The sequence below is a fragment of the Mizuhopecten yessoensis genome, unplaced genomic scaffold (assembly GCF_002113885.1).
Source record: "Mizuhopecten yessoensis strain PY_sf001 unplaced genomic scaffold, ASM211388v2 scaffold10359, whole genome shotgun sequence".
Taxonomy (NCBI): domain Eukaryota; kingdom Metazoa; phylum Mollusca; class Bivalvia; order Pectinida; family Pectinidae; genus Mizuhopecten; species Mizuhopecten yessoensis.
In genome coordinates this window covers 671,634-688,877 of record NW_018408507.1, presented here as the reverse complement: position 1 = coordinate 688,877, position 17,244 = coordinate 671,634, and the positions used below count along the sequence as shown (strand labels likewise).

The 17,244-nt window shown below is 39.8% G+C and overlaps 1 protein-coding gene across 1 annotated transcript; it reads left to right on the top strand.

Moving 5' to 3' along the window:
- Positions 1-218: 218 nt before the first annotated feature.
- LOC110460318 lies at positions 219-2,948 on the top strand. Its single transcript, XM_021513157.1, has 2 exons — positions 219-292; positions 674-2,948. Exon 2 carries the CDS (start codon positions 694-696, stop codon positions 1,675-1,677), a length of 984 nt encoding a protein of 327 aa, XP_021368832.1. The 5' UTR covers positions 219-292; positions 674-693; the 3' UTR covers positions 1,678-2,948.
- Positions 2,949-17,244: the final 14,296 nt, after the last annotated feature.

The following is a 17,244-nucleotide window of genomic DNA, read 5'->3' as shown; positions in this document are numbered from 1 at the left end:
TTGGCGTACGCAGACGATGTGTAAATCGGTTTTAAAGCGTTTTATTGACTTCGGAACGACCCTCGAACGTAGAGGGAATTCCCTGTGCGTAATTCCTATTTTTACGAGAACCAATGAGGAAGAAGAGGCGTAGGCAGCTGGCCAATCAAAACCAAGTATTAAACGCTGATCGAAGGAAACGTTCGTCAGACGTTTTGCATGGTATATAAAAACTTTTTCCTACGCTATTCGTCAGAAACAGAATATCGCTGGAGGATAGACCACGGAGAGTTGTTACAGACTTGTCTACTAGGTAAACGTGAACATCGTTTTGTTTCAAATTTATTGAATCAAAGCATTATTGGAGACTTTGATTATATGTATGTATCATCTTGACTGAATTCGTAGGTAGAAATCTGTTCTCGAATTCGTGTGTTTTTGACAACTTGCTCGCCGCCACGTTCAATGACGTTTTATACTAGGGTAGCCATTGTGATATATTTGAATATATCATAATTAAATGTTAACATTGTAAGCAGACTTTTGTAGAGAACATTATTCTCTGCTTTCCTTCTTTATCGTTTTAAATTAGCATAATAGAAACAAAAAGTTGGGAATATTGCATGTACACTAACTTCTTGGTTCAAAATGAGTTCAATGCTGTTGTCACCCGAGTCTGATGTTTGTTTGTTAGATGAACTTCTGGAGAGTGGAATGATCAACGTAGATTTCAACTTTGGCAGTGTCCCATCATCCGAGGATTCTCCTGACGAGGAACTTGAAGCTCTAAAGAACTCGCCGAGTCACCAGTCAGACAGTGGTATGAGCATGGGAAGCGAGAGTCTGGCGTCTAGGTGCAGTGATAATGACATTGTCTACAGTCCCGGTTTTGAAATATTTGATGATGCTCAACTAATGGGTTATCTTTCATCTTCATCCAGAACACCAAGCCCTGAAACAACGACAGCAGTTGAAAGAGTTTCTGATCGTGACACAAACAATGATAATGCACCTGCTACAAATGCAACATCGAATGATAAAGGATCGAGTATACAGAACCATGTGCGTATCCTCAGAGACAGAAATGTTACGGTGATGACTACACCCAAAACAAAACCTGTTACAATTGAAAACAAATCAAAACTGCAGGTCAAGACAATTCTGCCTACACCAGCACCAAAGATCAAAGTTATAAAAGTTCTTTCATCAAACCAACATATTGACTCTGATGGTGAAGTCGTTGAAGCTCTGACTAACTTAAACAAGAAAAATGCTATTCAGGCAAAAATCAACCGAGAAAAGAAAAAGGTTTTTATAAAAAGTCTGGAGGACACTGTTGATGAGTTGCGTGCTGAAAATGATGCTTTGAAAGTTAACCAGACCAGAATGGAGGAATGCCAACGAGTGTTGGAAGATGAAGTACAGTATCTGAAAAGTGTGCTTGCTAATCAAAGTGCTTTGTCCAGTTTATTGCAAAATATTCCGAATGTGCAGAATGTAACCCTTTCAACGTCTTTCAATAGAAGAAAGCGTAGTGCCGTTGTTGATCATGACTACATAGAACATCAGGATACTGACAGATGTACAAAAAGGAACTGTTCCACAGCTGGTATTTGCTTACATGTAGACAAAGGACATGCATCGCTGGAATTCTGCTCCCATTGCTCAAAAAACGCAAAGTTGGCTGATGACTCGTGAACACAATGAAGACTTTACAGATGTTTTTGAAAATCATGTTGCTAACAACATGCGTGAATCGTCACAAATAGACCGGTCTGTTCAGGCCCTATTCCAGGAAGTGTTGATGATTCTAGAGAGAAACGTGCGAGTTCACAACAGACGTTGAGGGGACCATGCAACGACTTTTCAGGTGGTATAACAGTATCATAATGTTTACTGTTATGCTGTAACAAAAAATCAACACTATTTGAAAGTGAAAATTGCTTTTATATATATATATACGAAACTGTTTATATATATGAAACTGTTTATAAAAGTGATCTTAATGACAAAACAAACCACAATGTAAAGCTTGAACCAATTTGATATTATAGAGTTATTCATTGAAACAGCCCACAGTATCTTTTTAATATCTGGTAGAAATTCATCGAGATTGCAAGTTGGTAAATTGGTAATACCATATAATTGATTCATATCCACTCTGAAATCTTTATTTTTTCAAATTGGTTCCTGCTAGTTAAGCATTAAGTTTTAGCAGACCTTTACTGATGAGTATCTTTAGTTTTCTTTTCACAGATGCTGCTCTCGAGTGATGTTTGCCTTGTGAAGAAGCCCTGGGACCCTGTCCATTGCACCCTTGGACTTGCCTTATTTGGTAAGGTCCCTTGTACGCTGGGGATCTTTGGGGAGGCTAGGGCACAGTATATATCCAGTATATTGTGAATGAACATTTCTGAAAAGAATTGTAATATTAAATTATTTAAGTTGCATGTGTAATGTGTATACATGTATATATACAAATATGGTGTGAAATAACGTAGAATGTGGAAAATTAAGTGTAAGCAAAGTTGTTTGATTATCTTTCAAGTTTAAACTTGGTGATTTCTCTTGAACATTTGTAGATTTGTTCATTCCATGGTTCATTATTTTCCTGTTAAGTTTTTGAAAACATTTTGCTTACATTTTTTTTTTGGTAGAAGATCATGACTGATTTATTAATTTTTACTATTCAGCTAACCTGTGGCCTGCAGAGCTCAAACAAGAGTGAACAAAGTGTAAAAGGAATATGGTAGTATTGAAAAAGGTGGTAGGTCAAAGGTTGATTTAGTATACTATTTTGGAGAAGGAAAAGCCAGACAAAATTATTAGTGCTATATAGTCTGTAAACATAAATTCTCTGGTGCTTGTTTGAAAAACAAAGGTGTTTTCTTTTTCAACAACTGTATATATTAGATATAGGAAAGTGTTTAGTTTCATTACCATACCATGATATATGTAGTATTTTTGTTTAATTAACTATTTGTAAATACAGTTGGTACTGCATTTTAAATCCTTTTCTTCCAAAAGAACTGATGGTTTGAATGTAGATCATTTATCATTTGATTTGATTTGTTGTATTGAATAAAACTTATGACTTGTTACAGTATGATATTTCTTTGTTGTAACTTTGTGGTTGTTTTGTAGAGATATGTTTCAGATAAATGTGGACAAGCAGACTGGCCTTGATGTTCGGGAAAACAGGGTGGTGTTGGTATCCAAGGTTACCAGTATATACCAACTTATAAATCAGTTTGGTACATAGGTTCTGGTAAGGAATATGATGAAAAGTACAAGTTTTGGCACATTTTTTTTTTTCTCGAAATCATTTAATGTCCGACAGGTTTGTAAGTATAGAACTTATTGTGATGCTTGGCCTGCCCTGAAGCAGTCTGTTCAGCCGTAAAACAATGCAAAAAATGCCGAATGTTGTCGGTAAGTTATATGTAGGACAATAGGAAGTCAAGTCGATCTTTCCCAGTTCAACAGTTATTTCTAGTGTTAACCTTCAAACACTCGGCAGTTTTTGGAAATTAATTAATATTACATAAACTAACTCCCTGCTTTCAGAATATGGTAAGAACTTTACACTCTCCATTAGTGAAAGGGTAGAAACAAATCTGTTCTGGGTATCTTTAGTTTGAATATTATATCTTTTGGGTCTAAACTCTTTCATCAGATAGAGGGCTGTCGTCCATCCTTTAACAATTTTTGTTCTCACTATTTCTCAAAGTACTGAAAGGATCCTTCTCCAATTTGATATGCATGTTCCTCTTGGTCCCTAGTTGTGCATGGATATTCTGAGACTGATCGGATAAACTAAATGGCCGACCTGCAGCCATCGTCGATTTTGACGATGAAGGTTTGTTAGGAAGTCCTGGGGGGCTCTAAACATTTTTGATCTGGCATAAGTTTGATACGTATGTTTTATTTTTTCAGAGTGATCATAAAAACAAGATGACCACCAGGCAGCCATCTTGAATATTGAGAATTAAAAGTTTGTTATTGCTATTTCTCAAAAAGTACTCGACAGATCTTTTTAAAATTTCATATGAAGATTTCCCTTGGTCCCTATAAGTGCATTTTTCATACAAGACTGATCGGAAAAACAACATGGCAGCCATCTTGGATTTTGATAATAAGAATTTGTCATTACTTTTTCTCAAAAAGTGCTCAACAGATATTTCTCAAAATCAATATTAAGGTTCTCCTTGGGACATAATTGTGACTAAATTCACACAGATTGCAAAAACAAGATGGCCACAGGTGGTCATCTTAGATTTTGACATTTGGTTCAGTCCCATTTCTTTCACATTAAGTTCTGTACTAGTAAGTATGCGAAACGACAAATTCACTTTGAAGTTTTTCTTTTATGCACAGCAGTATGAAGTTTAGATCAAAAGTTACCTTAATGTGCATTTACTGTTTTGTTAACATGACTTGATCAAACAGATAAGATCAAACTGACATAGAACTGATGAAGAGTGTACAGCCAAAATATCTGGTATCTTTTGTTCTAAAAATACAATTTGTTGCTTTATCAGGGTATTTAGAAATTGTCTATGTAAAGCATACAAAATAAGGTTTACCTGGATTATATGTAAAATAAGTTGATGGCAACTTTGTCATCAATCTGGACAATAATAAAAAAAAAATACCTGTCTTTCCAATTAGAACACTACGTTTCTCTGTGCTATTTGGAATTAAATATATTTAATGCATCAGAGACGCATACCCATTTACTGTAGTTTTCTAATTAAAACGAGTGTCGTCCACAATTACACAGACATCAATTTTATTCACCGAAACTCCCAAGTGAACTTCAGCTGAGAGTTGTATATTAAATATATTTATCTGGACACTTAAGCTTTTGAATATCTACTGATCTCCGAAAACAATAAAGATATGCATATTGGATACCAGTATGTCCTACTAAATTGCTATCCAAGAACTTGTTAAAACTTGAAAAAGTACCTCATCTTTGTAAAGCTAAACTTAATTGGATTAAGAACCAATTTGTTGATTTTATTTAATAACCAAGTAACTGTGTTTCTGATATGATGCTGCTTACAAGCCAAAGGTGCTTTGAGCTCATTTTTATAGCCCTTGCTTTGTAATTCACCCCAGTTCCCTCATCAATTTTAGTGGGACAATATTGTATCTTCAGTATACACTTTAATTATGTAACTGGTAATTCTTTCAGACTAAACTGTTTTAAATCAGACTTAAAAATTGAAAGTTTAAATATACACGGTACTCTAATGTGAATTAAAATTGTGCTGTAGCATGATAATAAACAAATACAATAATAATATTATTTTCAATAATTCTGATTTCCCTGGAAAGGGCAAACTCCGGACTCCCTTAAAAACCTACTAGGAGTTGGTATAATGTATTTAGTTACTCGCTAGCAGGTAATACACTTGACATTATTTCATTGGGCAAAATTTAATTATGCCGTCATGTCATAATCTTTAACAAGTCATCTTCTATTGTGATTCAAATTGTTTCTCTAATCAAAATAAAAACAATATTTCTATGAGAAACATAGTTTTCATGAAGATTATAGGACAATTTAAGCCTGTACAGGCATAGTACAAGTGTTGTTTACATTTCTGGAAATATCGCACGTACACATTCTCGTGCTCAATTTCACCATTGATAGTAACAGGAAACGAGTGCAATTTAGAACATATTTCCTTGCATGCTAAACAGTAAAAAATAACCCAATGCTATTTGAGCCAGGACAGAACAATTACTAGACTGGAATATTTAGAGATGATGATTTAGTTCTGATGGATTTTGATTGGACAATATATGGGCGACTAAACTATCAAAGAAGGAAGAGTTTCAGATTATTGTGTACATGGCACCATAATGAGCAATTGAGCCAAAATGTTCGACCTGTCTACGTATATTTTCAATAGTTAAACATTACAAACTTGCAAGCAACCATGAGCTTGCGATTTAGGCCTAATTCGGACCAGAAATACAAGGACTTGAGAATTTTAATCGAGTGGTATTTGATTCATGTAAAATTGAAGATAAGTCGCAAACACTGCTTTCAAATTTTAGAAATATATATGAAAAACAAGCCTGACTTGTGAACTTCATGTTTCACCTTGCAGACAATTAACATAATTTTATAGAATCCAAATATATTATTTGATTTTTCAATCTCGGCACAATATTTTGGAAATAAAAAAAAAAGAAAGAAAATCCAGATAGATAAATGACTGGACACTACACCACAACAACCCAGGTTCTACCTCCCCGTCCCTATAGGAAGGGCCATGGAGACCATTTGTTCCAGGAAGGAGTAGTGTGTTTCCGCTGGGTTTGACCCCCGAAAAAAAAAAAATGTGCAAATAAAATCTGCCACTTAGTTAACCACAAGTTCAATCTTTCATAGAACCTGTAACTATTGTCATTTAAATCCATGAAGGGAACAATATGTTTTTACCCCTGCAAAATGCGTTTTGGGGAAATTTAAATTTGGCACCAAAACGACATTTAGATTAAGTTTGTACATCAGTCTTGCTAATTCTGGGTTTAAAAAGAATCCTTGTAACCATGGAAACGCCCTAAATAACAATATTAACGAGTTTCATAACATAAAAAGCATATTGTATACCGCTCAAAACCTGTGTCAATCAAATCCCTACATCAACGGGACATGATATATATATATTGGACCTAAATTAAGGTAATTTAACGTTTTATGGGTTTTGATCAACTTTCGGTAAAAATCCGTACGCAATGATTGTATCCAGCATTGTGATGGCATATTTTATCGAAACTTCATCTAAACCTAAAAACGTAAAAATTACTATGAACTCTTCAGTTTAGGTCAAAGTATAACTAACCTTTAAAAAGGGTCATGTGCCCTTTCTAATCTCCAATATCTTCTGTTACCATGAACAGGATTCGATTAAACTTCCGTTTTTCTCTGGACAACGACCCTAAAACTTTTACATTTTCTAAAAAAAACATGTTTGTACACACAAATGTTGCACCTTTAAAACTTGGCGACCGATATAGTATGCAAATTAACATACAGCTGTTCGTCCAACAGATAAACAAATTACAAAATCGGCATTTTGGAAGTTTTCCAGTCGTCTCCAAAGCCATTCCATATATCTCGAATGTTAATTTAATTAACCAATTACAAAATTTAATGCCAACAACTATCACGAAAATGAGCAGCTTTTATTAGGTCACCTGAGACAAAGTCTCAAGTGACCTATTGCGATCGCCTTTTGTCCGTCGTCGTCCGTCGTGCGTCCGTAAACAATTTCCATTTTCGACTTCTCCAAAACCGCTGAACCAATTTCAATGAAATTTTGCAGGAACCTTCCATGGACAAAGGTCAACAAAAATAGTTGCCGATTTAGTCCCAAGCCCCCAGGGGCCTGAGGGGCGGGGCCAAAAAGGGTCAAATTGACTAAAATTTCAAAATCTTCTTCTCAAGACCCAGATATGGTAGAATCAACTACTCTTCATAGATGGAAGGGTCTTAAGGTGCTTTACCAAAATTGTGAATTTCTTGACCCTGGGGTCTCACGTTTTCCCCTGGGGAGGGGGTAAACTTTACTATAGTTTATATAGGGAAATCACATTTTGGACCAACATTTGTTTAATTTCCATTGGAAGTAATTCAATTTAGGTTAGCATTATCAGTATTAGGTAGCAGTTTGATAGTATGCACATATCAGCCCTGACTGAGGGGCGGGGCCAAAAAAATTGACTAAAATTTCAAAAATCTTCTTCTCAAGACCCAGATATGGTAGAATCAAATACTCTCCATAGATGGAAGGGTCTTAGTCTTAAGGTTTATGACCCTAGGGTCTCACGTTTACACCCTGGGGAAGGAAGGGTGGGGAAGGAAAGGTGGGGGGATTTATTATGGTTTATAAAGGCAAATAATACTTTGAATATTACATGTTAATAACTTGATTGGAATCATAACCTTGAGTTGACAGTTTAATACTTTGAAAATTTTGAGCCAGCCCTACCCCCAAGGGCTGTAGGGTGGGGCCCAAAGGAGTCAGTGTGTTAAAATTTCTTCATTTTCCTTGTTTAGAATCAGAGATGCTAGTTTCAAATACTTTTTAGTCTGAAATCTGTATGCTAGATATTGAATAAGGTGGTTTTATTGTTTTTTGTCACTTTGAATAATATTTCTGTTCATGTTAAAAACAAAATCAACTCTCTGTATAAATATATCAGGTGACCGTTAAGGCCCATGGGCCTCTTGTTTTTAAAAACGCTCGCCTTTTCTAAGCACATCCACCATTGAAGACGCGGAAGATTACATCAAATTAGTGGTGGGAGGTTTCTGTTTCGTAAATTCTGCTATCTCTTTTCACTTCATCTGTTTTGAGAAAGCAATTTAAGGTTGAGGAAGCAATTTAAGGTTCAGCAAGCCCCTTGATCGATGGTAGTCGCTCTAGATTTATCCCTCCTTCAAAATTAGTCTCATTCAAAGACCCATCATTTAAATATAAAATTCGAAACTGATATATGTAATTTGAATACAATGAACTATACATTACGTATTTCAAAAATGGTACATAGCGAGGTTGGCATAGTCTGTGATGCGGAGCTTAATTTTCCTTTTAATATTAAGATGGGTGTCGTCATGCGAACCCATTTACTAGTTGTGAAATCCCATTGTAGTATATTTTAACAGATTGTAAAACCAAGAACAAAGGCTAAATAACTTGGTTCGATAAATGTTACGAAATGACACTACATATATATGCATTCGATACGGTCACGGCGGGCCATTGGTATTAATTATAGAATGTAAGATTATGATTTTTTGCAAATTACCATGTCCACAACATTTGAGGCCGGTACATGCCTCTCAGCAGATTTATAGGAGAAAATAAGCTCCGATAATATGTCATTTCGTAGTGTAACGACGATTATTGTTATCAATCAATTAAATTGTCGAGATCGGAATGATAACACGGGGAAGAATTATGTTGTATTTAAGAATTCCACATCTTGTTGAGTACAACATAACAAGTTTTTATACAGATGGTACATACACATTTCCTTGACTGAATCTATTTTCTAACAATCCATACTTCAAATGATGGGTGTATCAAGTGTCATTAATGATAAATATTATGTAAAACTACATTTGTAGGTTTTTGATAGCTTGAAGCTTATTTATACATCGATGATAGATAGTCCTATTCAAAGTTACCTGTGCGGGTATTTATGTCTCTAGCTTAAGGTCAGCAGAAAGATACTCATTAAAAGGTAATAAAAACATCAAACAAGGTTGGATACGATTCAGATTTGATCAGAACGAAACATTGCTGTTCCCGAGTCGTATCAAAGGTAGACATTAGTTATCGGTTGTAATCAATTATAGTTGCTTTGAACCAGTTAGCATATGAAATATACTGAAAAAGTTAAAAATCAAAACAAATATCGTTTAAAATAAGTTCCGTTTGAATTGTTCACCATTTTCACACCGTAACATCGGCCTGCAGTTGGGTAACCAAAGACTGACTTGTATGTTAGAAGTCGGTGAACTATTTTTATGAAGAACGTGATGCCTCATTAGTGACTAACGTTAGCCTCGCTACCGACCATTTTAATAGCTAATGTGAAAGTTCAATGTATTCAAATTACATACATGAATTCCGATTTCATTTTGGGTCTTTGAAAATGACTTATTCAGTGGTTTTGAAATTTGGGTGACTATATAACTTTTTTAAACGGCTCTTAAAAACCTAAAAGTAAGCTAATACTGTATCATATGTTGGAGTGGGGAATCCGGTGTCGATCCCCCAACCCTTTCCATAGAAAAATTGATTTCGAGTCGAACACAATTATTTTAACTGAAATTCTATTGCAACCTGCAAAAATTACCTGTATGCCCATATCGCATGAGTAAAATAACTAAATATCATAGAAGAAGCCTTTACATTTATGTTTAAAACATCAAAATTCCGGTTCCCACTACGGTTTCGCACAAGGGCTCTTGGTCCATATACCGGAATCCGACCCGCCTCTATAGATAGGTGTATTTTTGTATACGAGTAATTGGTCTGAAAGCATTTTTGTGTTGTGGGGATTCAAAATTTTACCTACATCTAGGACCGGGGCAAAAAGGTAGTTCTGTAGTCCTGATTTAAACGATTTCTCCCTGCAACTGTGTTGGGATATTGACAAGATTTATTTGGTCAGAAGCATTGGGGATTGAAAAATGCACGAAAGGATGATCTGACCATATGGGGGCTGAGAGGATGAATTCTCCTCTATGACTATTCGGTGGATATCGGCAGGGTCAAAATGGGGGTTATTTGGTCATATTGCTTGAAATGATTGAGTTGGATATCAATCATATGGAGATAGAAGCATTTTAAGGTGGTGTATATGGAACGCAAAATTAACGTATTTTCAAATAATTGCACATATTTTCAAATAATTGAAGATAGGTACAATTCAATTGAAGATAGGTACAAATGATTGAACATATCTTTAATTGTTTAAAGGTAGGTACAATTGAATCAAATAATAGAACATATCTTTGGGTTGAACTTCCGGGGGCTGAGTGGCGGAGTCAAAAGGGTTAATTTCACCATATTGTTTAGCGACTTATTATCTGGAACTAGCAGATGGATATGAATCATATTTGAAGCATTCATAGGCGGTGGGGATTCAAAATTGCGCAAATGAGGGGCTGACACAACCCTTTTATCATACTGTAAACACTATTGAACTTGAGTGATCAAATCAGAGTAATACTGTAATATATCGGACAAATACGTCTCCTTATAGTGGGTATTTTATAAGAGTTATTTCTCTTGCATTGTATCGGATACAGAGTCTCTGTAATACTTGCGTGTGGTCAGTGTGTCACATCATGGTACGAACTGTATTGGGTAAATGATCATATAACTGTCGATTCTAAAGGTGTGTGAGGGATGTTGTTGTGTTGAGGGACCGTGATCTAGATCTTCTGTCGATTCTAAATGTGTCTGAGGGATGTTATTTTGTTGATGGGTTAGATCTTCTGTCGATTCTAAAGGTGTCTGAGGGATGTTGTCGTGTTGAGGGGTCATGGTCCTCTGTCGATTCTAAAGGTGTCTGAGGGATGTTGTTGTGTTGAGGGGTCGTGGTCTTCTGTCGATTCTAAAGGTGTCTGAGGGATGTTGTTGTGTTGAGGGGTCGTGGTCTTCTGTCGATTCTAAAGGTGTCTGAGGGATGTTGTTGTGTTGAGGGGTCGGGGTCTTCTGTCGATTCTAAAGGTGTCTGAGGGATGTTGTTGTGTTGAGGGGTCGTGGTCTTCTGTCGATTCTAAAGGTGTCTGAGGGATGTTGTTGTGTTGAGGGGTCGTGGTCTTCTGTCGATTCTAAAGGTGTCTGAGGGATGTTGTTGTGTTGAGGGGTCGTGGTCTTCTGTCGATTCTAAAGGTGTCTGAGGGATGTTGTTGTGTTGAGGGGTCGTGGTCTTCTGTCGATTCTAAAGGTGTCTGAGGGATGTTGTTGTGTTGAGGGGTCGTGGTCTTCTGTCGATTCTAAAGGTGTCTGAGGGATGTTGTTGTGTTGAGGGGTCGTGGTCTTCTGTCGATTCTAAAGGTGTCTGAGGGATGTTGTTGTGTTGAGGGGTCGTGGTCTTCTGTCGATTCTAAAGGTGTCTGAGGGATGTTGTTGTGTTGAGGGGTCGGTGTCTTCTGTCGATTCTAAAGGTGTCTGAGGGATGTTGTTGTGTTGAGGGGTCGTGGTCTTCTGTCGATTCTAAAGGTGTCTGAGGGATGTTGTTGTGTTGAGGGGTCGTGGTCTTCTGTCGATTCTAAAGGTGTCTGAGGGATGTTGTTGTGTTGAGGGGTCGTGGTCTTCTGTCGATTCTAAAGGTGTCTGAGGGATGTTGTTGTGTTGAGGGGTCGTGGTCTTCTGTCGATTCTAAAGGTGTCTGAGGGATGTTGTTGTGTTGAGGGGTCGGTGTCTTCTGTCGATTCTAAAGGTGTCTGAGGGATGTTGTTGTGTTGAGGGGTCGTGGTCTTCTGTCGATTCTAAAGGTGTCTGAGGGATGTTGTTGTGTTGAGGGGTCGTGGTCTTCTGTCGATTCTAAAGGTGTCTGAGGGATGTTGTTGTGTTGAGGGGTCGTGGTCTTCTGTCGATTCTAAAGGTGTCTGAGGGATGTTGTTGTGTTGAGGGGTCGTGGTCTTCTGTCGATTCTAAAGGTGTCTGAGGGATGTTGTTGTGTTGAGGGGTCGTGGTCTTCTGTCGATTCTAAAGGTGTCTGAGGGATGTTGTTGTGTTGAGGGGTCGTGGTCTTCTGTCGATTCTAAAGGTGTCTGAGGGATGTTGTTGTGTTGAGGGGTCGTGGTCTTCTGTCGATTCTAAAGGTGTCTGAGGGATGTTGTTGTGTTGAGGGGTCGTGGTCTTCTGTCGATTCTAAAGGTGTCTGAGGGATGTTGTTGTGTTGAGGGGTCGTGGTCTTCTGTCGATTCTAAAGGTGTCTGAGGGATGTTGTTGTGTTGAGGGGTCGGTGTCTTCTGTCGATTCTAAAGGTGTCTGAGGGATGTTGTTGTGTTGAGGGGTCGTGGTCTTCTGTCGATTCTAAAGGTGTCTGAGGGATGTTGTTGTGTTGAGGGGTCGGTGTCTTCTGTCGATTCTAAAGGTGTCTGAGGGATGTTGTTGTGTTGAGGGGTCGTGGTCTTCTGTCGATTCTAAAGGTGTCTGAGGGATGTTGTTGTGTTGAGGGGTCGTGGTCTTCTGTCGATTCTAAAGGTGTCTGAGGGATGTTGTTGTGTTGAGGGGTCGTGGTCTTCTGTCGATTCTAAAGGTGTCTGAGGGATGTTGTTGTGTTGAGGGGTCGTGGTCTTCTGTCGATTCTAAAGGTGTCTGAGGGATGTTGTTGTGTTGAGGGGTCGGTGTCTTCTGTCGATTCTAAAGGTGTCTGAGGGATGTTGTTGTGTTGAGGGGTCGTGGTCTTCTGTCGATTCTAAAGGTGTCTGAGGGATGTTGTTGTGTTGAGGGGTCGTGGTCTTCTGTCGATTCTAAAGGTGTCTGAGGGATGTTGTTGTGTTGAGGGGTCGTGGTCTTCTGTCGATTCTAAAGGTGTCTGAGGGATGTTGTTGTGTTGAGGGGTCGGTGTCTTCTGTCGATTCTAAAGGTGTCTGAGGGATGTTGTTGTGTTGAGGGGTCGTGGTCTTCTGTCGATTCTAAAGGTGTCTGAGGGATGTTGTTGTGTTGAGGGGTCGTGGTCTTCTGTCGATTCTAAAGGTGTCTGAGGGATGTTGTTGTGTTGAGGGGTCGTGGTCTTCTGTCGATTCTAAAGGTGTCTGAGGGATGTTGTTGTGTTGAGGGGTCGGTGTCTTCTGTCGATTCTAAAGGTGTCTGAGGGATGTTGTTGTGTTGAGGGGTCGTGGTCTTCTGTCGATTCTAAAGGTGTCTGAGGGATGTTGTTGTGTTGAGGGGTCGTGGTCTTCTGTCGATTCTAAAGGTGTCTGAGGGATGTTGTTGTGTTGAGGGGTCGTGGTCTTCTGTCGATTCTAAAGGTGTCTGAGGGATGTTGTTGTGTTGAGGGGTCGTGGTCTTCTGTCGATTCTAAAGGTGTCTGAGGGATGTTGTTGTGTTGAGGGGTCGTGGTCTTCTGTCGATTCTAAAGGTGTCTGAGGGATGTTGTTGTGTTGAGGGGTCGTGGTCTTCTGTCGATTCTAAAGGTGTCTGAGGGATGTTGTTGTGTTGAGGGGTCGTGGTCTTCTGTCGATTCTAAAGGTGTCTGAGGGATGTTGTTGTGTTGAGGGGTCGTGGTCTTCTGTCGATTCTAAAGGTGTCTGAGGGATGTTGTTGTGTTGAGGGGTCGGTGTCTTCTGTCGATTCTAAAGGTGTCTGAGGGATGTTGTTGTGTTGAGGGGTCGTGGTCTTCTGTCGATTCTAAAGGTGTCTGAGGGATGTTGTTGTGTTGAGGGGTCGGTGTCTTCTGTCGATTCTAAAGGTGTCTGAGGGATGTTGTTGTGTTGAGGGGTCGTGGTCTTCTGTCGATTCTAAAGGTGTCTGAGGGATGTTGTTGTGTTGAGGGGTCGGTGTCTTCTGTCGATTCTAAAGGTGTCTGAGGGATGTTGTTGTGTTGAGGGGTCGTGGTCTTCTGTCGATTCTAAAGGTGTCTGAGGGATGTTGTTGTGTTGAGGGGTCGTGGTCTTCTGTCGATTCTAAAGGTGTCTGAGGGATGTTGTTGTGTTGAGGGGTCGTGGTCTTCTGTCGATTCTAAAGGTGTCTGAGGGATGTTGTTGTGTTGAGGGGTCGTGGTCTTCTGTCGATTCTAAAGGTGTCTGAGGGATGTTGTTGTGTTGAGGGGTCGGTGTCTTCTGTCGATTCTAAAGGTGTCTGAGGGATGTTGTTGTGTTGAGGGGTCGGTGTCTTATGTCGATTCTAAAGGTGTCTGAGGGATGTTATTGTGTTGAGAGGTCGGTATCTTCTGTCGATTCTAAAGGTGTCTGAGGGATGTTGTCGTGTTGAGGGGTCGTGGTCTTCTGTCGATTCTAAATGTGTCTGAAGGATGTTGTCGTGTTGAGTGGTCGTGGTCCTCTGTCGATTCTAAAGGTGTCTGAGGGATGTTGTTTTGTTAAGGGGTCGTGGTCTTCTGTCGATTCTAAATGTGTCTGAAGGATGTTGTTGTGTTGATGGGTCGGTGTCTTATGTCGATTCTAAAGTTGTCCGAGGGATGTTGTCGTGTTGAGGGGTCGTGGTCTTCTGTCGATTCTAAAGGTGTCTGAGGGATGTTGTTGTGTTGAGGGGTCGGTGTCTTCTGTCGATTCTAAAGGCGTCTCAGGGATGTTGTTGTGTTGAGTGGTCGTGGTCCTCTGTCGATTCTAAAGGTGTCTGAGGTATGTTGTTGTGTTGAGGTGTCGTGGTCTTCTGTCGATTCTAAAGGTGACTGAGGGATGTTGTTTTGTTGAGGGGTCGTGGTCCTCTGTCGATTCTAAAGGTGTCTGAGGGATGTTATTGTGTTGAGAGGTCGGTATCTTCTGTCGATTCTAAAGTTGTCCGAGGGATGTTGTCGTGTTGAGGGGTCGTGGTCCTCTGTCGATTCTAAAGGTGTCTGAGGGACGTTGTTGTGTTGAGGGGTCGGTGTCTTCTCTCCATTCTAAAGGTGTCTGAGGGATGTTGTTTTGTTAAGGGGTCGTGGTCTTCTGTCGATTCTAAGGGTGTCTGAGGGATGTTGTTGTGTTGAGGGGTCGTTGTCTTCTGTCGATTCTAAATGTGTCTGAGGGATGTTGTTGTGTTGAAGGGTCGGTGTCTTATGTCGATTCTAAAGGTGTCTTAGGGATGTTGTTGTGTTGAGGGGTCGGAGTCTTCTGTCGATTCTAAAGGTGTCTGCCGGCTGTTGTTGTGTTGAGGGGTCGTGGTCTACTGTCGATTCTAAAGGTGTCTGAGGGATGTTGTGGTGTTGAGGGGTCGGTGTCTTCTGTCGATTCTAAAGGTGGCTGAGGGATGTTGTTGTGTTGAGGGGTCGGGGTCTTATGTCGATTCTAAAGGTGTCTGACGGATGTTGTTGTGTTGAGGGGTCGTGGCCTTCTGTCGATTCTAAAGGTGTCTGAGGGACGTTGTTGTGTTGAGGGGTCGGTGTCTTCTCTCCATTCTAAAGGTGTCTGAGGGATGTTGTTGTCTTGAGGGGTCGTGGTCTACTGTCGATTCTAAAGGTGTCTGAGGGACGTTGTTGTGTTGAGGGGTCGGTGTCTTATGTCGATTCTAAAGATGTCTGAGGGATGTTGTTGTGTTGAGGGGTCGTTTTCTTCTCTCGATTCTAAAGGTGTCTGAGGGATGTTGGTGTGTTGAGGGGTCGGTGTCTTATGTCGATTCTAAAGATGTCTGAGGGATGTTGTTGTGTTGAGTGGTCGTGGTCTTCTGTCGATTCTAAAGATATCTGAGGGATGTTGTCGTGTTGATGGGCCGTGGTCTTCTGTCGATTCTAAAGGTGGCTGAGGGATGTTGTTGTGTTGAGGGGTCGGGGTCTTATGTCGATTCTAAAGGTGACTGAGGGATGTTGTTGTGTTGAGGGGTCGTTGTCTTCTCTCGATTCTAAAGGTGTCTGAGGGATGTTGTTTTGTTAAGGGGTCGTGGTCTTCTGTCGATTCTAAGGGTGTCTGAGGGATGTTGTTGTGTTGAGGGGTCGTGGTCATCTGTCGATTCTAAAGATGTCTGAGGGATGTCGTACGAACACCATCCTCCTCGAGATAGTCTCTCACGGCCGATTCAGATGCAATCTCACTATATTCCGTGAATAGGGTACCAACTGATACTCCTCTTGAGTACTGTCTTGAACCCAATTAATATATCTGCTAGACATGTTCTTTTCTGTAGAGGTATGCTTAAATGCTGAGGAATGAAAATCTATCAAGCCTCGTGTTTGGTAACTTAAGAACCTTCTCCCTCGGGATGGGATTCCCCATCTCACCTGAAGGGGGTGAATGGTTCTTTATATATCATTTCCTGTTAACTATATCATATACATAATCACGACAATGTTAGAGGTATAGGCTAAATGCTGTTGGCAGGGTTGACGTGACGTTAATGTATTTTGACGTGACGTCATTGTACTGTTGACATGACGTCGTATAATTGTTATGAAAAGGGGAATTCTAAATTCCACCCAGCCCCCTCTCAATGATATTTCGCGCCAGAAAACGTTTGGATACACATGTTCAGGGTAAGATAATAATAGAATCTCAAGAGATAGAGGAATCTCAACCCAAGGAGAAGATTCTTTAGTTGTCAAGCACGAGGCTTTGCCGAGTGTTTGGCAACTGAAGAATCTTTCCCCGAGGGTTGACATTCCCAATCTCACCTCAAGAGGGCGAATGACCTTTTTTTCTTACCCTGTTCACCAATTGTGTATCATATACATCATGTTTTGTTACAGACCGAATGCAAGGTCGATGTGACGTTGATGCATTGTTACGTTACGACCTTGTTTTGTTGACGTGACGTCACCCGTTGTTATTAATAGGAAAATTCCCATCTCAACCATAGGGTGAGCTTACCCTTTGGGGTGATCTAGGGGAATCTCAACCCGAGGGGGAGGTTTTTAAGTTGCCAATCACGAGGCTTGCTGAGTGTTAAGTAGCTAAGAATCTTACCCCGAGGGTTGAGATTCCCCAGCTGGTCTCAAGGGGTCGAATGTTTTTTTTTCTCTTACCGTAATGACCCCGTCATATACAGATAGGGATTGAACGGCGTGTTTTTTTTTTAATTTAATGCCGGTATGAACACAAATCGATGACATCCATATTAAAGG

What these genes read in the sequence shown, in the direction of transcription:
- LOC110460318 (XM_021513157.1), top strand. Translation starts at nt 694, where the DNA reads ATGATCAACGTAGATTTCAACTTTGGCAGTGTCCCATCATCCGAGGAT.